This window comes from Macaca nemestrina, chromosome 2 (assembly GCF_043159975.1).
Source record: "Macaca nemestrina isolate mMacNem1 chromosome 2, mMacNem.hap1, whole genome shotgun sequence".
NCBI classification, from domain to species: Eukaryota; Metazoa; Chordata; class Mammalia; order Primates; family Cercopithecidae; genus Macaca; species Macaca nemestrina.
This window is the reverse complement of record NC_092126.1, coordinates 84,310,196-84,328,712: the sequence shown is the minus strand read 5'-3', so window position 1 is coordinate 84,328,712 and position 18,517 is coordinate 84,310,196. Positions and strand designations below refer to the sequence as shown.

The following is an 18,517-nucleotide window of genomic DNA, read 5'->3' as shown; positions in this document are numbered from 1 at the left end:
CCCACTATATTGCTGTGGCAAGATATGTAGAATATAATCAGTAAAAAATTAGTTTATAAAACAATAGTCTCATTTTTGCAATTATAAACGTCTATAACTACAGATTATATTTAACCTGTCTTTATAAATATAAAACAATACGTCCCCTACAAAAGGTAAAAACAGGACTATGAGAAATAGAAAACAAACACAAATAATCTGTAGCCCTTCACTTAGAAATGTCCATTAACATTTTTCTTTTTCTTTTTCAAATTAACCTGAATTTCTTTTTTTTTTTTTTTTGAGATGGAGATTCACTCTTCACTGTTGTCACCCAGGCTGGAGTGCAATGGTGAAATCTCAACTCACTGCACCCCTGCCTCCCAGGTTCAAGTGATTCTCCTGACTCAGCCTCCTGAGTTGCTGGGATTATAGGTGCCCGCCGCCATGCCTGGCTAATTTTTGCATTTTTACTAGAGATGGGGGTTTCACCATGTTGGCCAGGCTGATCTTGAACTCCTGACCTCAGGTGATCCCCACTCCTTGGCCTCCTAAAGTGCTGGGATTACAAGTGTGAGCCACTGCGCCCTGCCATAAATTTATTTTATAATCACAAAGTAGGGAGAATGAATCTTTTTTCTCATTTGAATATTTTTTATCCCTTTTTCTTTATTTTAGATTATGAAATCAAAATATCGGTCCCTTTCTTATCCTTTTCTGCTTCCAAAGTCTCAAACAACAGCCCATGAGTTGAGATATCAAGTACCTGGGTCTGTCCATGCTAACGTACAGGTAAGTTCTGGCTTTTCTTTTTGACAAAATGCTACCGAGTAAAATTACTGTTATTGGACCAAGGGCCTGTTACATTGGCTTCAGATTTTTCAATGACTGCTTTTCTAAGGCAAAACTAAATGGACCTTTTAACACTTAGATTTCCTATGTTAAATGGATTCAGTCTAGTCTCTTTTTAAAACTCTTATAAATATAATAAATGCATGTCCTTAGAAAAGGCCACCGCCAAGGAAAGGCTATTCCTGTAATTCCTTCTGAAGTGACCCTAGCAACGTGATTCCCAGTAAACCTGGACCTGATACTGCCTAAGCACCAGGAATGTGGCTGAAACTTAGCAGCTAGGAAGCTAGTTGTAGTTCAATCTAATTTTAGTTCCTGATTAACCAAATGTCTTCTAGAGGCCCTTTTAATGGAATAAGGATTTGTCTTAATAGAGTCACAACAGTTTACCACATCCAGTTTAACCATCTCAAACTACAAATAAAATTCAGACCTCGTGGGGCTCTGAGGCCTATCTAGGGCCGGCCAGCTGCTTATCAACAGAGGTGGACCTTGAAATCCTAGTCTAGTCCAGTGTTACCCAGTCTGCTTCCTTTACCAACTACAGCTCAAATATCTTGAGATCATGTGGGGACAGAAGTAGGATGGGCCACCTTTGGCGTTGCTTTTTGTTTGAAGTCATCACTATGGGCATCAGAAGAATTGTTTAAGTAAAGTCCAGCAGCCTGCTACTGCTACATATCATCAGTAGGGACTATATAATGCAGACATGGATCCTAGGGAACATGATTATATAAATGAAGTGCCGGCCGGGCGCGGTGGCTCAAGCCTGTAATCCCAGCACTTTGGGAGGCCGAGACGGGCGAATCACGAGGTCAGAAGATCGAGACCATCCTGGCTAACACGGTGAAACCCCGTCTCTACTAAAAAATACAAAAAACTAGCCGGGTGAAGTGGCGGGCGCCTGTAGTCCCAGCTACTCGGGAGGCTGAGGCAGGAGAATGGCTAAACCCGGGAGGCGGAGCTTGCAGTGAGCTGAGATCCGGCCACTGCACTCCAGCCTGGGCGACAGAGCGAGACTCCGTCTCAAAATAAAATAAAATAAAATAAATAAATGAAGTGCCTAAATCAGTTATTTTGCATCGTGTGCAATTGGAGGTATGTGTATATAAGAAATCAGACATTTCAGACTGTAGATCAAATAATAGAACATTTTTTTTAAAAAAAGGCCAGCACGGTGGCTCCCGCCTGTAATCCTAGCACTTTGGAACGCCGAGGCAGGTGGATCACCTGAGGTCAGGAGTTCGCAACCAGCCTGGCCAACCCTGTCTCTACTAAAAACAAGAAATTAGCTGGGCGTGGTGACATGCGCCTGTAATCCCAGCTACTCGGGAGGCTGAGGCAGGAGAATCGCTTGAACCCAGGAGGCAGAGGTTGCAGTGAGCCAAGACTGCGCCACTGCACTCCAGCCTGGGCGACAGGGTAAGACTGTTTCAAAAAAAAAAAAAAGAGACACGGCTTGAGAGAAATATCAGCGGCAAATACTAGTCATCCCAGGCTAAAAAGAAAACTAATTTAAACTCAGAGGCATAGATAGCTATGATTTATATGTAAGCTGATGAATATTTTATGAACCTGTTTAATTTTATTCTACGTGGAGGAGAAAAAACTACCCATGCTAGAATATAAAATAAGAAACTTGTTATTAGGAAAATAAGAATTTAAGATTTGAACTTGCGTTATTATTGACGTCATGGTCAATTTATCAGTTAGCTGATGTTAATAAGTATCTGCTGAAAATGGATTGCTGGGAATTAAGTATTTTTGTAATCAATGAAGAAAGTTTTAGCATAGTGTTGCATATGCATATATTTTCCACTTCACTGTTGGTGAAGTCCTGACTCACATAGTCTCATCCTGCTGTCTGGTGAGGTCGATAGATACTCTATAAGATGCTTCTCTTTGTTCACTTTTTCCACATCACCGATGTTGTGTGAGAAATGACACTAGACTGGGTGTGGTGGATCACACTTAGAATCCCAGCACTTTGGGAGGCCAAGGCAGGAGGATTGCTTGAGCCTAGGAGTCCAAGACCAGCCTGGGCAACATAGTGAGACCCCATCTCTACAAAAAGTTTTTAAAAAATTAACCAGGCATGGTGGCACATGCTTGTGGTCCCAGCTACCCAGGAGGCTGAAGCAGGAGGATTGCTTGAGCCCAGGAGGCGGAGACTGCAGTGAGCCTTGATTGCACCCATGCACTCCAGCCTGGGCAACAGAGCGAGACTGTCTAGAAAAAAAAATAAATAAATAAAAATAAAAAATAAAAGAAATGAGACTAGATCTGATAAGCTCATATATTAATCCCTCATATGTTCAGGTGACCTGGATTCAGGAATCTACAAAGCCAAGGATATTTAACAAAGCTTATTCATTCGTTCGTTCATTCATTTATTCAGCCAACGTATGTTTACTAAGTGTTGTCCGTTTACATGGTGAAGTCATCAAAGCACACTTGGGTGTCAAGGGGGTAGACAGCAAAGGAGTTCTCTGCCTCTGGAAACTTAGTTAGCTGGGGAGAGATAGCTGAGATGAACAATTCAGTTAACAGTGCAAGATACGGCCTCTGAGTAAATGTTGGTGTGAAAGTAAGGACCAGCATGCTATGAGTTTGGAAATCCAGAGCGACAGAACTGGGTGTCCGCTCTAAGGAATAATCCTACTTGCTTAGAAGACAAGAGGACTGACTACAGTAACCCATTCCCTCTAAGAGAGGCTCTGATGAAGTTAGATGGCATAAGGCCGGGGCGGGGGTGGGGGCGGGGTGGGGGCTGCGCCTGGAGTGCTGGCCTAGTGAATTTGGACCTGGTATCGGAAGCGCTAGTGAACTTTGGATGGTTTTTTTTTTAATTGCGCAAGAAGCATGATACATGAATGTTCTATGAAGATTAAGGAGAGAGTTTTCCAAACTGAATTTACCTGTGAGATGCTGATAACTACTCCACAAAGATTTCTATGGACAGATAAGGCTTTGTAGAATTCTTTAAAACAGGTCTCCTTAGCTCCTTTGTTACGCTACAGTGTATTATGAAACCACTAAGAGGGAATATGATGTGAGCATTTCCCAAGCTTATTTGACAGAGAATCTCTTGTTTTATGCATTCTTATCTGTTTTCATCTTTCCAAACAAATACCTTGAGACCAAAAGTTTATACACGTGAAGAACTTATTAGACTAGAGAGAGAATGAGAGCAAGGGAACAAGTGAAGTGGCTGTTAAAGTAATTCTGAAATACAATTAAGATCTAAACTAGAAATGAAGAGAAGGGACAAATAGGAGATATTTTTGAGGAAAGAGACAAAGGGACATCACGACTAGGAACTAACTGAAAATTCAGGACAGAGGAAAAAGTTAAAGATAATTAGTTTGGTGTCACAAAGTCTCCAAAGAACCATAGGAACTGTGTCATGACTGATGGGCCAGGGCACTAATTGAGATCACCAAAGGACTCGGGTAGCTCCTGTAGTACATCTAGTTCTGGGTGCTATAAATTTTGCAGCATGATAATGGGTGTATAAAATGAGTATATAAAAGTGTCGCTAGGCAGTGCTGCTGGAAATATCCAGCTAAATATAATAAAATGCATTTTAACACTAACAAATCATGAAAGCACACAAGGTGGTGTGGTATGAAGACTGTACAGCAGCATGTGGCCTCAGCATGCCATTCCCCCTCCCTGAGTCCAGTTTTGTCATCTGAAAGCCTTATGTTTGGTATGAATCTGATCTGAGTCCCTTCAGACATTTAAAGGGAAAATTTTCATTCATCGTCTTTCATACATGAGGTATCATTCAAAGTACAAGTGTTAATGACTGTCTACTTAATCCTTCTGCTATAGCTATGATCCCTCACAAAATAGAACTCAAATGGCCACCAAAATACACTTCTTAATTTTTAAAGTAGTTAGAATGACATTTATCAGTAAATAGAAATAGAAGCCTTTGCTCAGAATTTGTACCTTGATCGTTAAACTTGTTTCTATGGATTTTTGAAAGAAAAGGAAAATATGTAAGCAAATTAAAACATCATAGATACATTTAATCATATGGCAGTGATAAATAGGACAAAAATTAAAAGGAAGGATAAGACTTAAGAAAATAGGACATCACTGATGAACTCTTAAATTCCAAGATTATAAGATTATAATTTATTTTACTCCTCTGGTCCTGAAAACTTGCTATATCTATAATTAACTCTTTGCCATCTCAGTGCCTAAAGTAAAATCTCCTACAGACTGACTGGAGTTAAGGCTGTGAGTAGGGAATGAATTGCTCACTTCAGGAACTCATATTCCTTGTAGCTTCAGGCCCTTGCTTAGCTTTAGGACTCTCAGCTGCCCAGGCCTTTTCTAGACCTGTTCCCAGTTTTATATTTGTAAGTCTGCATTGATTTTGTTAAAGAGGCCTCCCCTAGTTTTCAAAGTGTGACACCTAGCAAAACCTGGAGCCCTCCTGGTTTGTAGTAGATGTTTTTCAGAAATGATGAACTAACTGTAGGGTGAAATAGTGGAGATAGCCAGGAAGTATATCTTTTTGAAGACAGGAAAGTCTGAGATGGCCAGAAACTTGAAAACAAGCAAACGAACGAACGAACGAACGAACGAACAAAACATTATCCCCCTACGTTTCTCCTTTTCTGTGAAGTTGTGATCATGATATTGTTTCACTTTCTTCACACTATTTACTGGCTGGAATCGTTATTTATCTTTTCAGACACTGGTTTTTCAAGCTGTGAATGTATGGTGCTTAGAGGGCAAGAGTGGTAATCTAGTCCAAACTCTGGTCTTTCAAAAAAATCCAGAAGGAGCAAGGAGACAGGCACCTGGCTGTGTGGGAGGCTATTTAATTTTTAAAGAGTTTGTTGTCACATTCTCAAACCTTTGGATCTCAGCTATCATGACAGTAGCCAAATGACTGTTACCCAGTTGAGAAATGTAATAAAATTTTTCCTCAGGATTATTGTTGTTTGCATAGCTTTTAACATAGTTATTATAGCAATACTAAGAAGGAAATGTATTTTTTGATTTTTTGTTTATTTTTAATTATTATTGATACATTGTATTTGTACATGTTGGTGGGGTACATGTGATATTTTGTGACATGCAGACTGTGTAATGATCAAGTCAGGGTATTTGGAGTGTCATCATCTCAAATCTTTTGTTATTTCTATGTGTTTGGAACATTTCATGTCCTCTCGTCCAGCTCTTTTGAAATATCAACACACTGTTGTTAACTATAGTCAACCTGCTCTGCTATTGAGTACTAGAACTTATTCCTTCTAACTGTTTGTACCCATTAACCAGCCTCTCTTTATCTCCGCCCTATTCCCTGTACCCCCCTACACACACCCTTCCCAGCCTCTAGTTTCTATCATTCTTCTATCTTCTTGCATGAGATTGACTTTTTAAGCCCCCACATATGAGTGAGAACAAGATTTTAACATAGCTGATTGTTCATAATGTAACTTAGAAGCCACAAGCTTATTTAATTGTGAAGAAAAATATAAGGTAGCAAATAAGGGATAGATTCTAGAGCCAGACTGTTAACATCTCAGCTCTGTGACATAAGAGCTGTGTAACCTTGGGAAAATTACTTCACTCTTCAGCGTGTTCCATTCATTTAAAAAACATAAATGACACTGTCTGTCTCATAGGATTGTGGTGATGGTTAAATTAATACATGCAAAGCATTTAGAAGAGTATACCAGTTTGAGTTCCATCAAAAATAGCCTTCATGCTTTCCCTAGTGTTTCAAAAGTTTGCAACAGGCCAGGCGCAGTGGCTGAGGCCTGTAATCCCAGCACTTTGGGAGGCTGAGGTGGGTGGATTACTTGAGGTCAGGAGTTCGAGACCAGCCTGGCCAACATGGCGAAACCCCATCTCTACTAAAAATACAAAAATTAGCTGGGCGTTATGGCACATGCCTGTAATCACAGCTACTTGAGAGGCTGAGGCAGGAGAATCGCTTGAACCCAGGAGGTGGAGGTTGCAGTGAGCCGAGATTATACCACTGCACTCCAGCCTAGATGACAGAGCAAAACTCGTGTAAAAAACAAAAAAATAGTTTGCAACAAAGAAGTTAACATTTCTCTGGGTAGGTCACCAGGCTAGTTCTAGGGATAGAAATTTTTATGCCATAAATCTATTGGAATGGGGAGAAAGAGTATTTGACATAATAAAGTAAATAATAGATAAAATTCAAGTTATTCTTTTGTCTGGAGAAGGGCACTTAGTTGCTAATTTTTTTAATACAGAAACATTGGTCACACACCACTGGCAATTCCACAGAGGGGAGACACAGCCAACCAGGGAGAAGGGAGCTACGGCAGGCAGTGTGGATGCCTGCCCATAAGCACGAATTGCTGCTTCTGAAAAAGTCATCTAGACCTGATAGCTGACTTCAGCAGCTTCCACTGTACTTTTAAAATAATCTTGGGTGTTACCCCTCAGTGCTGGGCCTTCTCAGAAGCCTGCCAAGAGCACTCAGAGAAGAAATGGCAGGAAAAGGCATGGGTAGCAGGAGGAAGTGGGAGAGATGGTTCTGAAACTGCTTCTGCACAGAGAAGGTGAAGAAACTAGAATAAACTCGGTTTCAGAATGGTCTTAATGGCATTTAAGATACGTTATAAAGACAGAGAATATTTGACATGTCTGTTAAGGTGAAAGAAAATGCTGAATGCCATGTCGGCATCAACATGGGGTCAACACATGGGAATCTTTTTAAAGCTCCTAATAGAAACCTTTCCTTGGACAATCGTGCTGAGAATTCCTGCCTATATGGAAATAACTCTACTGGAATCGAGTCTTCAGTCCTATTTGAGGGAAAAGAAGGAAAGAAGGAAGGGAGGGAGGAACAAAGAAGGGAAGGAAGAAAAAATGAGAAAGAAAGGAGGAAAGGGATAAAGGAGAGAGGGAGAGAGGGAGGGAAAAAAAGAAAATTTTCAAGGAAGTATAAATAACATCCGAATTATACCACTGAAAAAAATTGTTTTCACACTTGGAATAAATGTCTAAAGGATATTCCAAAGGATCTGTGAGATCTGAAAAGACAGCAAAATGTTTTGTATTGCAGAATGGTGTGAGAGAATAAAGTAGATAGGTGAAGAATAAAGTGAGCAGGTGGGGGTAAAAGGAATCCACTTTGTCCATTTCCATGGAAGTTATTTACCATGGAAGTTGTTTTCCACGTATGGGCCAGGCCTTCATGGACTAACGCATTTGTGAGTGTTACTGTGGGTCTTGGCTGGAAGAGCTGATATGAACAGAGCATTTGCTATGTGCTTGGCACTGTGTTAACCCTTTGTGGATTATCTCACATACATTCAGCAGTCTGTAAGCTAAACTCCTGTGCAACCTGTTTCTACAGATGAGGAAACTAAGACTATGAGAGGTTAAAATAACAGTAACTAGTGGGGGTCTGGTGCAGTGGCTCATGCCGGTAATCCCAGCACTTTGGGAGGCCAAGGCGGGCGGATCACCTGCATCAGGAGTTCGAAACCAGCCTGGCCAATATATTGAAACCCCATCTCCACTAAAAATACAAAAATTAGCTGGGCATGGTGGCGTGGGCCTGTAATCCCAGCAACTCAGGAGAATTGCTTGAATGTGGGAGGCGGAGGTTGCAGTGAGCTGAGATCACACCATTGTACTCCATCCTGGGAGTCAGAGACTCCATCTCAAAAAGAAAAAAAAACAGTAACTGGTAGGGATGACTTGCTTCTAAGCAGTTTGGCTTCAGTGCCTGAGGTTAATTAGCCATGGATACTGTTTCCAGTAAGACACAAAGATGGTTGTAACCACTGGGGCTCTAGCAGAGCAAAGCTTCATGTCCTATTTGTCTTTGGGTGTCACCTTGTGTTGCCACAGCCCCAAATCCATCCCAAACTCTCCTTTTGCTTATTTCTGGCTCCCAACAGCACCCAACTAATACTGTGTTTCCTAGGACTTCTTTCACTTTAAGTCCTATTCTTCAATAATTACCTTTTCTTTCTGTCCTTCAGCTTCAAGATTAACTTTTCTCTTTTGTTCCGGAAAGGAATCATCTTATGTGAATAACTACACACTGTGATATGAGTGGCTGACACTCAACTAGAAAAGTGGCTATGAAAAGAAAGAGCTTGATAAGATGAGACAGGTTCTTGAACTAGGTCAGTTTGCTGATGCTCGTTGCCTGCTGTTCTCCTCAGTACAGACTGGAAGGAAAAGGCCCAACAATCAGAGGATTCCCTTCTCTCCCCAACACATACCACTTGTGAGCTTCTACACAGTTGGCCTCTGCTGGTGGAACATTTAAAAGTGCTTTTGTCCTAAACGATCTTTGTTCCATGATGGACTTGGAATCTCAGGGAAATAAAAAGGAATTCATATATGTGCTGAATTTATAGGGAATAAAAGCATTATGGTGAGAGAAAGGAAGGGAATTTGGGACAAATACTAAGAAAGATCCAAAGGTTTTTCCTTCAGAAATAAATTTCTGTTATTTAATCCATACATTTGACTTGGGCCCATAGGATGGAAGGTGATTAGGGATTGTGGCTAAAGAGAAGGCTATATTTTAGGTTAAAAAATAAGACGTAGCACAGAGGAAAATGACTAGTCCAAGTTACAGCTTTGAGGCTAAACCATAAAATCAGAAATATGCCATTTTTATATATTTTAAAATTATGTTTTCACATTTGCGATTCCCAGTACATTTGGGACAGTAAAGATAAGCTATATTTTTGCATGTGAGGGAACAGTTTGGGGGTTATCTCAGTTACATTGGTTTAAAACAGAAATGCAAGACAAGTTGGTGAAGTCAGTGAAGAAAATGAAGAGAGTAAATCCCAAACTTAAAATAAAAGGAAATCTCAGTGGCAATGGAAAAGGTGAAAAAATAAAACAAAAGGAAATCAATCAAAATGGGTGATATGTTTTGGCTCTGTTTCCACCCAATCTCACCTTGAAATGTAATAATCCCCACATGTCATGGGAGGGACCCAGTGGGAGGTAATTGAATTATGGGGGTAGCTCTTTCCCATGCTGTTCTGATGATAGTGAGTAAGTCTCATGAGATCTGATGATTTTATAAAGGGGAGTTCCCCTGCTCATGCCCTCTTACCTGCTGCCGTGTAAGATGTTCCTTTTCTCTTCCTTCATCTTCTGCCATGATTGTGAGGCCTCCCTAGCCATGTGGAACTGTGAGTCCATTAAACCTCTTTCCTTTATAAATTACCCAGTCTCTGGTAGGTCTTTATTAGCAACATGAAAACGGACTAATACAATGGGTTTGACTTATTTGACTGTTGATAAAACTTTCTAGGCCATCAAGCATTTAAAGCAGTTAAGGTGATTTTTATATAACCTCAGGGTTCCCTGTCTGCGGTTCAATGGTCTAGGCAGAGCAAGAAGGTTCATATTTTCCATTTTTCTTGTGGTGATAGGGAGATTTTAACTAATTAGAATAGTAGTAAATGAATAACGATCCCAAGTGATTTTCTTCCGTGTTGCTCGAAAGATATGTTTCAAGTTTAGCCGCAAAAAGATGACATTTTTTATTAATGAGTTTTTATTGTGAGTAAAGGATATGGGATTGGACTCAGGCAATGGGATAGATGATGCTGAAGCCCCTCAGGAGGTAGGAAACCCCTCATACTCAATGGTTTTATAGGCATCAGGGAGCCCCCTCCACTTTCTCTTATGCTCTCCCACAGGCTGATACATAAAATGGTCTTTTTTTTTCTTTTTTTTTCTTTTATGATGCAGTTTCACTCTTGGCACCCAGGCTGGAGTGCAATGGTGTGATCTCGGCTCACTGTAATCTCTGCCTCCTGGGTTCAAGCAATTCTCCAGTCTCAGCTTCCCAAGTAGCTGGGATTACAGGCACGCACCACCAAGCCCAGCTAATTTTTGTATTTTTAGTAGAGATGGGATTTCGCCATGTTGGCCAGGCTGGTCTCGAACTCCTGACGTCAGTTGATCTGCCCACCTTGGCCTCCCAAAGTGCTGGGATTACAGGCATGAGCCACCACCCCTGGCCACAAAATGGTCTTCTTTTGGCTTGAAGCTTTACATATTTTAAATACTTAAATGCCTACAGATAGAGAAACATTTACCATTATCCTTCACAGAAAAAATGGCAAATATGTGACCTTCAGGCGTCCCCTTCCATGAAAGCCATTGAGGATCAACCTCAGATTTCTTCCCCAGTGCACCTGCTTTCAAGAATTGCCTCTTAACCCAGCTGTCCAGGAAGTCATTCTGAAACTATTAGACTTCATATGCAAGCTGACATCGACATAATTCTCCTCATGTGTATCTTATGTGAATGAGTTTATTGAATCTTACGTGAATGAGTTTATTGAGTCAGAGCAAATTTTGAGAGTAAGAAAGGAAAGAAAGTATAAGGTTTTTGGATTTGAGGGAAAAACTCAGATGTTACCAGCAAGGGTGGGTTATAAATTTTGTGTATAACTTTTTATAGAGGTAGACATACTATATATAGAACATCTAGTACTAAGTGCCACATACCATTATTATCACTTTGTGTTTGTTATGCCATTTTTTCTTCACAGCAGCTTTAGGGGATGGGGAGAGGTCTCAGTTGTATAGTGGAGGAAACTGAACCTCCATGATATTTAAATGATATGTAAATGCTCTTTCACCTTGGTCAAGGCATTTAAACATAATGGAGATTCCGGTCGGGCATGGTGGCTCACGCCTGTAATCCCAGCACTTTGGGAGGCTGAGGCGGGTGGATCACTTGAGGTCAGGAGTTCAAGACCAGCCTGGCCAACATGGCAAAACCCCATCTCTACTAAAAATACAGAAATTAGCTGGGCATGGGGGCGCGCACCTGTAGTCCCAGCTACTTGGGAGGCTGAGGCAGGAGAATCACTTGATCCTGGGAGATGGAGGTTTCAGTGAGCCGAGATCACACCACTGCACTCCAGCCTGGGCAACAGAGCAAGACTCCTTCTCAAAAACAAAAACAAAACAAAACAAAACAAAACAAAAAAACCAAAAACCCCTTGAGGTTTCCTTCTTTCCAGGGTACTCTGCATTTGTATACATTGCCTCCAGAGTTGTATAGAATCACATCAATAGCATGAGAATCTTCTCAAAGTAGACTGCATTTTCGGTGCTATGTTCCTTAGTAACAAAATTAAACATTAATTTGAGTGGACTAAGAATTAAAACTTCTATTTCTTCAACCTTTGTTATTTCTACCTGATAAGTAATAATGCAGCTCCTTGGAGATGATGTAAAATCATGATATTTTTCCAGTATGGATAATATTTATCTAAATTTTCCTCATGAGTTCTCTTCTGTGATATTTACTATATTCATGTTGACAATTAAATTTTGAAATTTTGTTGCACATATTCATCTGATAAATTTTTTAATACTTTGGCGATATTTTGTAATAAATAACTCATATTGGACAAATAAATAACACTACTGAGGATGGCACAGTCAGTGATTTTTAGTAAGTGTGAGTTTGGGATGTAATGGCCTTATAGTTTCAATTTTAAAGTTATTGATTTGAACAAGAATTTTACCAGGCCTTTTATATACAGCAGACATAGAACTGGTTATATATTGGATCGCTTTTTATATTCCTAATGAGTATGGGGCCACTCTTTTTATTTTCAGTATCAGTTGACCTTATAAAGGACAGTTTTAACATTCATTTCAAACCAGAAATAGCAAGTCTATTTTTATAGTAATTCTTTTGTGTGTCATGCTATTATTTAAGCACCTACTATATGCCAACATCATTCTGCAATGCTAGTTAGAATGTTGAAAAAAAATGATGACCAATTATTGCTGAGTGTTGAGAGCGCCTTCCTTCCATGTTCTCTCGTCCTCTCTCCTGTGCACAGCCACAGTCTGCTCTGCAGCATCCCTGACACAACCTGCCACAGCTCAAACGCATCCTCTAATGCTCATTAATAATAACACTTATAACCACTTAATAGGTTCCAGACCTCCTACTACACATTTCACAGTAATTCAGTTAATCTTCTCTATGACCCTGTAAAGTAGAACTCCATTTTATAGAACAAAAATCTGAGGCACAAAGAGGTTAAGAAACATGATCAACAGCTAGTAAGTAGAGTAGTTGAGCCGGGCTTGGAACCTAGACAGTCCTGCTCTGTATCAGTATATTTAACCTATATTCAGGTGTCTGAGCAAGAAGAAGCTCGAGTAATCCAGCCTGGACAGGTGAGTATCTGCATAGAGCGAGGCAGTGTGAGCGATGAGAAAGCAGCAAATCTGAGAAACCCTCCAAAGAATAAACAGAAGTAGATGTGAGATTGAATACAGACGCTAAGGAGAAGAGCCATGCCAAAGAGCATGCCAAAGACTAATGGAATGATGGTATGCCCCTGGCCAGTGGGGTATTTGAGATGGGAAATGGTTTAGAGAAAAAAGTCATGAGCTCCACTTTGATCTGTTTAATCTGAGGTGATGGGATCAACTCCAAATTGACTGGTATGACACACAGATGTGATGAAATGGCAAAGCAGTGTGGCATGGTAGAAAAACATCAGATATGGAATGACAAAAAGCAAGTTCAAGCTGTGAGGCTGATGCTAGTACCTCTGTGACACCATGCAAGTTTCTTTGCTTCTCTGAGCCCCAGTTCACTTTCCTGTGATTAATTTCCTTTATTATGCCATTAGAAAGTTTAGACTAAAGTGGCGTGCCATGGAACAGACAGCCAATTAAAGATAGAATGAAGATCACATGCCTAAATGAACTACCTTTCAGAATGTATTAATCTGAACAATATCTATTTAGGGGAAAAGGAATAATCACATTGTTAAGTCAGAGCTAGGATGGCCATATCATATGGTCCAAACCAGTACCCTTTTAAGAGTGAAAATATGTGCTCTAAATAAATACACCAGAACAACAGGGATTCTGGTGTAATTGTGGGACTGTCATAGGAAAGGAAAACAAATGGTTACGGTACTCACAGCCACCAGAAGAGGTACTTCTGAAATAGTCTTTATAGAAACCACAATTTGTGGTTTCCAATTTTGAATGAAAATAATCCTGGATGAAAATGGGTATATTCAGGATGTGATTTCCAGCTGAGAACCTTCCTTATGGACTGTATCTAAAGACCAGTTCCTTTCTCCCGTTCCCCACCCCACTACTCTCCTTTGGTTCACACAAGACACTCAAGCCACTGTAGTCATTCAGACATCTAGAAAAAGGAGTGACTTCATTGTATTAATATGTCTGATGTCCTCTCCATTGCTAATACTTGTTCATTTCTGATTGCTGCCTTATAGTTGCTCCGCTCTGCTGCTGATTGGTCTGCTGGTATAAAGTACCATGAAGAGTCCATCCATGCCGCTTACGTCCATGTGATAGAGAACAGCAGGCACTATATCTATATCGAAGTAAGTCCTGCTCATGTAAATTCATGTGAGAAACTGCCTTCCCTTAAATATCATGCCGAGATTTCAGAGTCCCCAAACTTAGGACCTGTCATATTAATGAGTACATTTTGAGATGTGAAACGTGCTGGAGAAGCTCTAGTTCATATCACCTGGATTTTGACCTCCCAAGCATACCTGGAATTGGCTCTGCATTGTCATTAACTCAAGACTCTATTGGGAGTCTCCCAAATCTTTGCTATTAAAATGCATCATCAACTCACTGTAATAGTATTAGACAGAAATACCCCAACATGGATATGTAAGTTTTGATTTCGCTTGGGTTGGAGGGTTTAAGTGTGAAGCAAGTTCTATTTCAGGAGAGCACACACAGGGGTGAGTTGCTAAAATAGAGACCACTGGATGCTACTCGTTTGGGCATGGCGGAGTAGGGAGACTGCAGGGAAAAGAACATGGAAAAGGAAGATGTGAGAACATTAAGAGCAGGTACCACCTTCTTCAATCCTGTGTGAACTACTATTCATTATGAAGCTTTTTTTCATTCCAGAATTTTTAGAGTATATGAGAAAATCTGGGGACACTGAGTTTAGCTTGGGAACTTAAATTACTCTTCAGAGTGAATATAAAAATAGTTCAGAGAACTTGAAAAACCCTGAGAAAATAAAAAGTCACAATAATGGAAAAAATAAATCATAGCGTAATTTCCTTCTTTATTCAAGTCTTTTCTTTCCCAATGAATGTTTTAAAGGTAGATAGGGGAATGGGTTAACTGAGGAAAACCATTCTAGCCCTGTTTTTCTTCCCCTTGGGTCCTGGCTCTCTCCCACTCTGAATAGCAACAATTCATTAGAGACAAGCAGGGAAGAATTGGAGCTTTATTTGTTTCATGAGCCTGGCTAGAGAAACCTAAGTTAAATATAATATATTAGCTGGCTAAATGCAGTGTGGTATCCTGAATGGCATCATGGAATAGATATAGGACATTAGTGGAAAATGAGCAAACTCTGCATAAAGTCTGGAGCTTAGTAATGCTATTAGTATTATTAATTTCAACAATTATACCATAGAGATGTAAAGATATGAAGGCTGGCTCATCTATTGCCCAGAATCTTTTTGCTTCATCTCCTTTTAGCAGCATTAGCATCAGCTTTTCTGGCCGGGCACAGTGGCTTATGCCTGTAATCCCAGCACTCTGGGGGGCCGAGGCAGGCAGATCACCTGAGTTCAGCAGCTCGAGACCAGCCTGGCCAACATGGTGAAACCCCGTCTCTACTAAAAATACAAAAAAAAAAATGAAAAATAAAAAAAATAGCCGGGTGTGGTGACGGGCACCTGTAATCCCAGCTACCTGGGAGGCTGAGGCAGGAAAATCACTTGAACCCGTGAGACAAAGGTTGCAGTGAGCTGAGATTGAGCCATTGCACTCCAGCCTGGGTGACAAAAGTGAGACTCTCTCAAAAATAAAATAAAATAAAATAAAATAATGAATAAAAATAAATAAATAAATACAAAATCAGTTTTTCTTTTTAATGTGACCGTAGTATTAAATGATGTCAGTAATGCCATGTAGGTAGACATGTTGGGACACAGACCTGGTTGACACTTCTCTAGTCAAGATAAGCAGTCAGCATTCACCCGACTCTTCCAAAAAAGGAGAAGTAAAGGACACGACATGTAGCCAGTCTGTGTTTACAGCTGCTGAGGAATGCTAAGCTTCTTTATAATATGAATTCAGAAAAAGAAACATGGTTTGGTTGCCACTGAGATTTTGATTGTCTGATGCCCTAAGGGGAATCACATTCTCAAAAGACTTTCTGCACCGTGTCTTCCCATAAGTTTGTCTTCTGGAGGCATTTTACAGATTTATGCACTTAAGTATACAAGCTCATATAGTCATAAACATGATAATGCTGCAAAGGGATGATAATTACGAGTTGTTACATATATATCTCTTTACCTTGAGATGATTAGCAAATACTACTTTGTGATAATTGTCCTTATAAATTACAGATGCGTTGTAACAATCTATTCTATTTGAACACATGATATTCATAATATTTGCACCAAATTTTTAACATTCCTTTATGCAGCAACAAAATCTTTTGCACTGTTATGATAATGTCGTAACTTGTTTTCTAGTAACAGTTTTAAAGACTATTTTGTAGATATATAAATAGCAGAAGTACTTAGAGGAAAAAAACATTTATTTTATTTTATTAACTGGCTTATATATATGCAACATACAAAAGAGAGTTGAGGCTACTTAAAATAGAAGTTCAGAGATGCCGGGCGCGGTGGCTCAAGCCTGTAATCCCAGCACTTTGGGAGGCTGAGGCGGGCGGATCACAAGGTCAGGAGATCGAGACCACAGTGAAACCCCGTCTCTACTAAAAATACAAAAAATTAGCCGGGCGCGGTGGCGGGCGCCTGTAGTCCCAGCTACTCAGGAGGCTGAGGCAGGAGAATGGCGGGAACCCGGGAGGCGGAGCTTGCAGTGAGCCGAGATCGCGCCACTGCACTCCAGCCTGGGCAACAGCGTGAGACTCCGTCTCAAAAAAAAAAAAAAAAAAAAAAGAAGTTCAGAGATAATAAGATACCCAAACAAACAAGACAAGGTGAAAGCAGATACCAGGAAATAATGGAGAAAGGGTGGAGAAAACTAGACCAGGCTTTTGCCATCTACCCTGTTATAAAAGCAAGCTTAGCATGAGGTAGGATGTTTGCCAATATAGAATTTTTAATCATAAGAATGTATACAGTGTGTGAATCTGAAAGAAACTAATTTCCCTATTGATTGAATTTGCAATGTTCCTAAGTATTCTGAGAATGTAATTTAGAAAATCACCTATGAGGAATTCTCATGGTGGAATAATATAGTGTAACTTTCCACTTGATTAAGTGTTATAGGTGATAAGACCTGGAATCAAATGAGACCCAGAGTGAGATGAGGCAGCTTTTATTCTGTCATTGACTTTCTTGATGTGATTTCAATGATCAGAACACATCTGCTATGTGAAACATTTTAAAATATATATCAGTGTATTTTTTATTTACCATATTGTCCTTACGTGTACTGCTTACAAAATAAAGACTAACATGATTGTCTTGTTTATTTCTCATAGAACCAGTTTTTCATAAGCTGTGCTGATGACAAAGTTGTGTTCAACAAGATAGGCGATGCCATTGCCCAGAGGATCCTGAAAGCTCACAGGTAACAGCCTTTGGCTGGGAGTTTTTGCTACAGATGTTCTTGTATTTATTACTAAAATGACTTTGCAAGGCCCATTTTTAAAGTACTGTCATTTCCTAGCAGGCTTAAATTTGGTTCAGCCAGCAATAGGTTACTGATGCCTTCAGTCTGAGTCAGTTGCTAAAAATTCTTTAGTCCCCTTTCTAGGGAATTTGAATTCTTCCAGGGCACAAAAATTTCTTCCTGGCCAGTCTGTTTCCCACACATGAGGTTTGTGATTTCTTTTATTTAATAGCAGACTATGAGCTGTGTTCACTTAAAAAACAAAGCAAAATAGACATAATATTTTGCTGTGGGTTATGTTTAAATTCTTGTTACCATATGTCATATTTATTCAGCTCATGGGATTATTTCTTTAATAATTGGTTTGCTGTGATAGAATTTACATACTGTACAATCCAGCCACTTAAACTATAGAATTCAGTGATTTTTAGTATATTCACAGAGTTGCACAACCACCACCTAATCAATTTTAGAACATTTTTATCAACCAAGAAAGAAACCCCATTAGCAGTCATTACCCATTCCTTCGTTTTTTAGCCCCTGGCTACCACTGATTTTTCTTTTTCTATAGATTTGCCTAGTCTGGGCATTTCATATAAATGGAGTCACACAGTATGTGGTCTTTTATGACTGATTTCTTTGTTTTAGCATAATGTTCTTGAAGCTCATCAGTATTATAGCATTTATCAGTATTTCATTTCTTTTTATTGCCAGATAATATTCCATGACGTGGATATACCACGTCGTATTTATTCATTCATTAGTTGGTGGACATTTGGGTTGTTTCTACTTTTTGCCTATTATGAATAATGCTGCTATAAACATCCTTTACTAGTGTTTGTGCAGATATATATTTTCATTTCTCTAGGGGTAGAATTGCCAGGTTATAGCTAACTCTATGTTTAACATTTTGAGGAACTGCCAGACTGTCTTCCAAAGCGGCTCTGCCATTTTATATTCCCACAGTGTATGAGAGGTCTAGCTTCTCTGTATTTGCCAATAGTTACTATTATCTCTCTCTTTGATTATAGTCATTCTAGTA

At 39.7% G+C, this 18,517-nt stretch overlaps 1 protein-coding gene across 4 annotated transcripts in view; it reads left to right on the top strand.

The window, feature by feature from the left end:
- Window positions 1-18,517, top strand: part of LOC105465688 (phospholipase D1) — a 206,611-nt gene that overhangs the window by 136,189 nt on the left and 51,905 nt on the right. For all 4 annotated transcript variants that reach the window (XM_011714270.3, XM_071091242.1, XM_071091240.1 and 1 more), the window contains 3 exons: window positions 658-771; window positions 14,115-14,225; window positions 17,345-17,433. In XM_011714270.3, coding sequence (XP_011712572.2) covers window positions 658-771; window positions 14,115-14,225; window positions 17,345-17,433 — 314 coding nt within the window. The remainder of the gene's footprint in view (window positions 1-657; window positions 772-14,114; window positions 14,226-17,344; window positions 17,434-18,517) is intronic.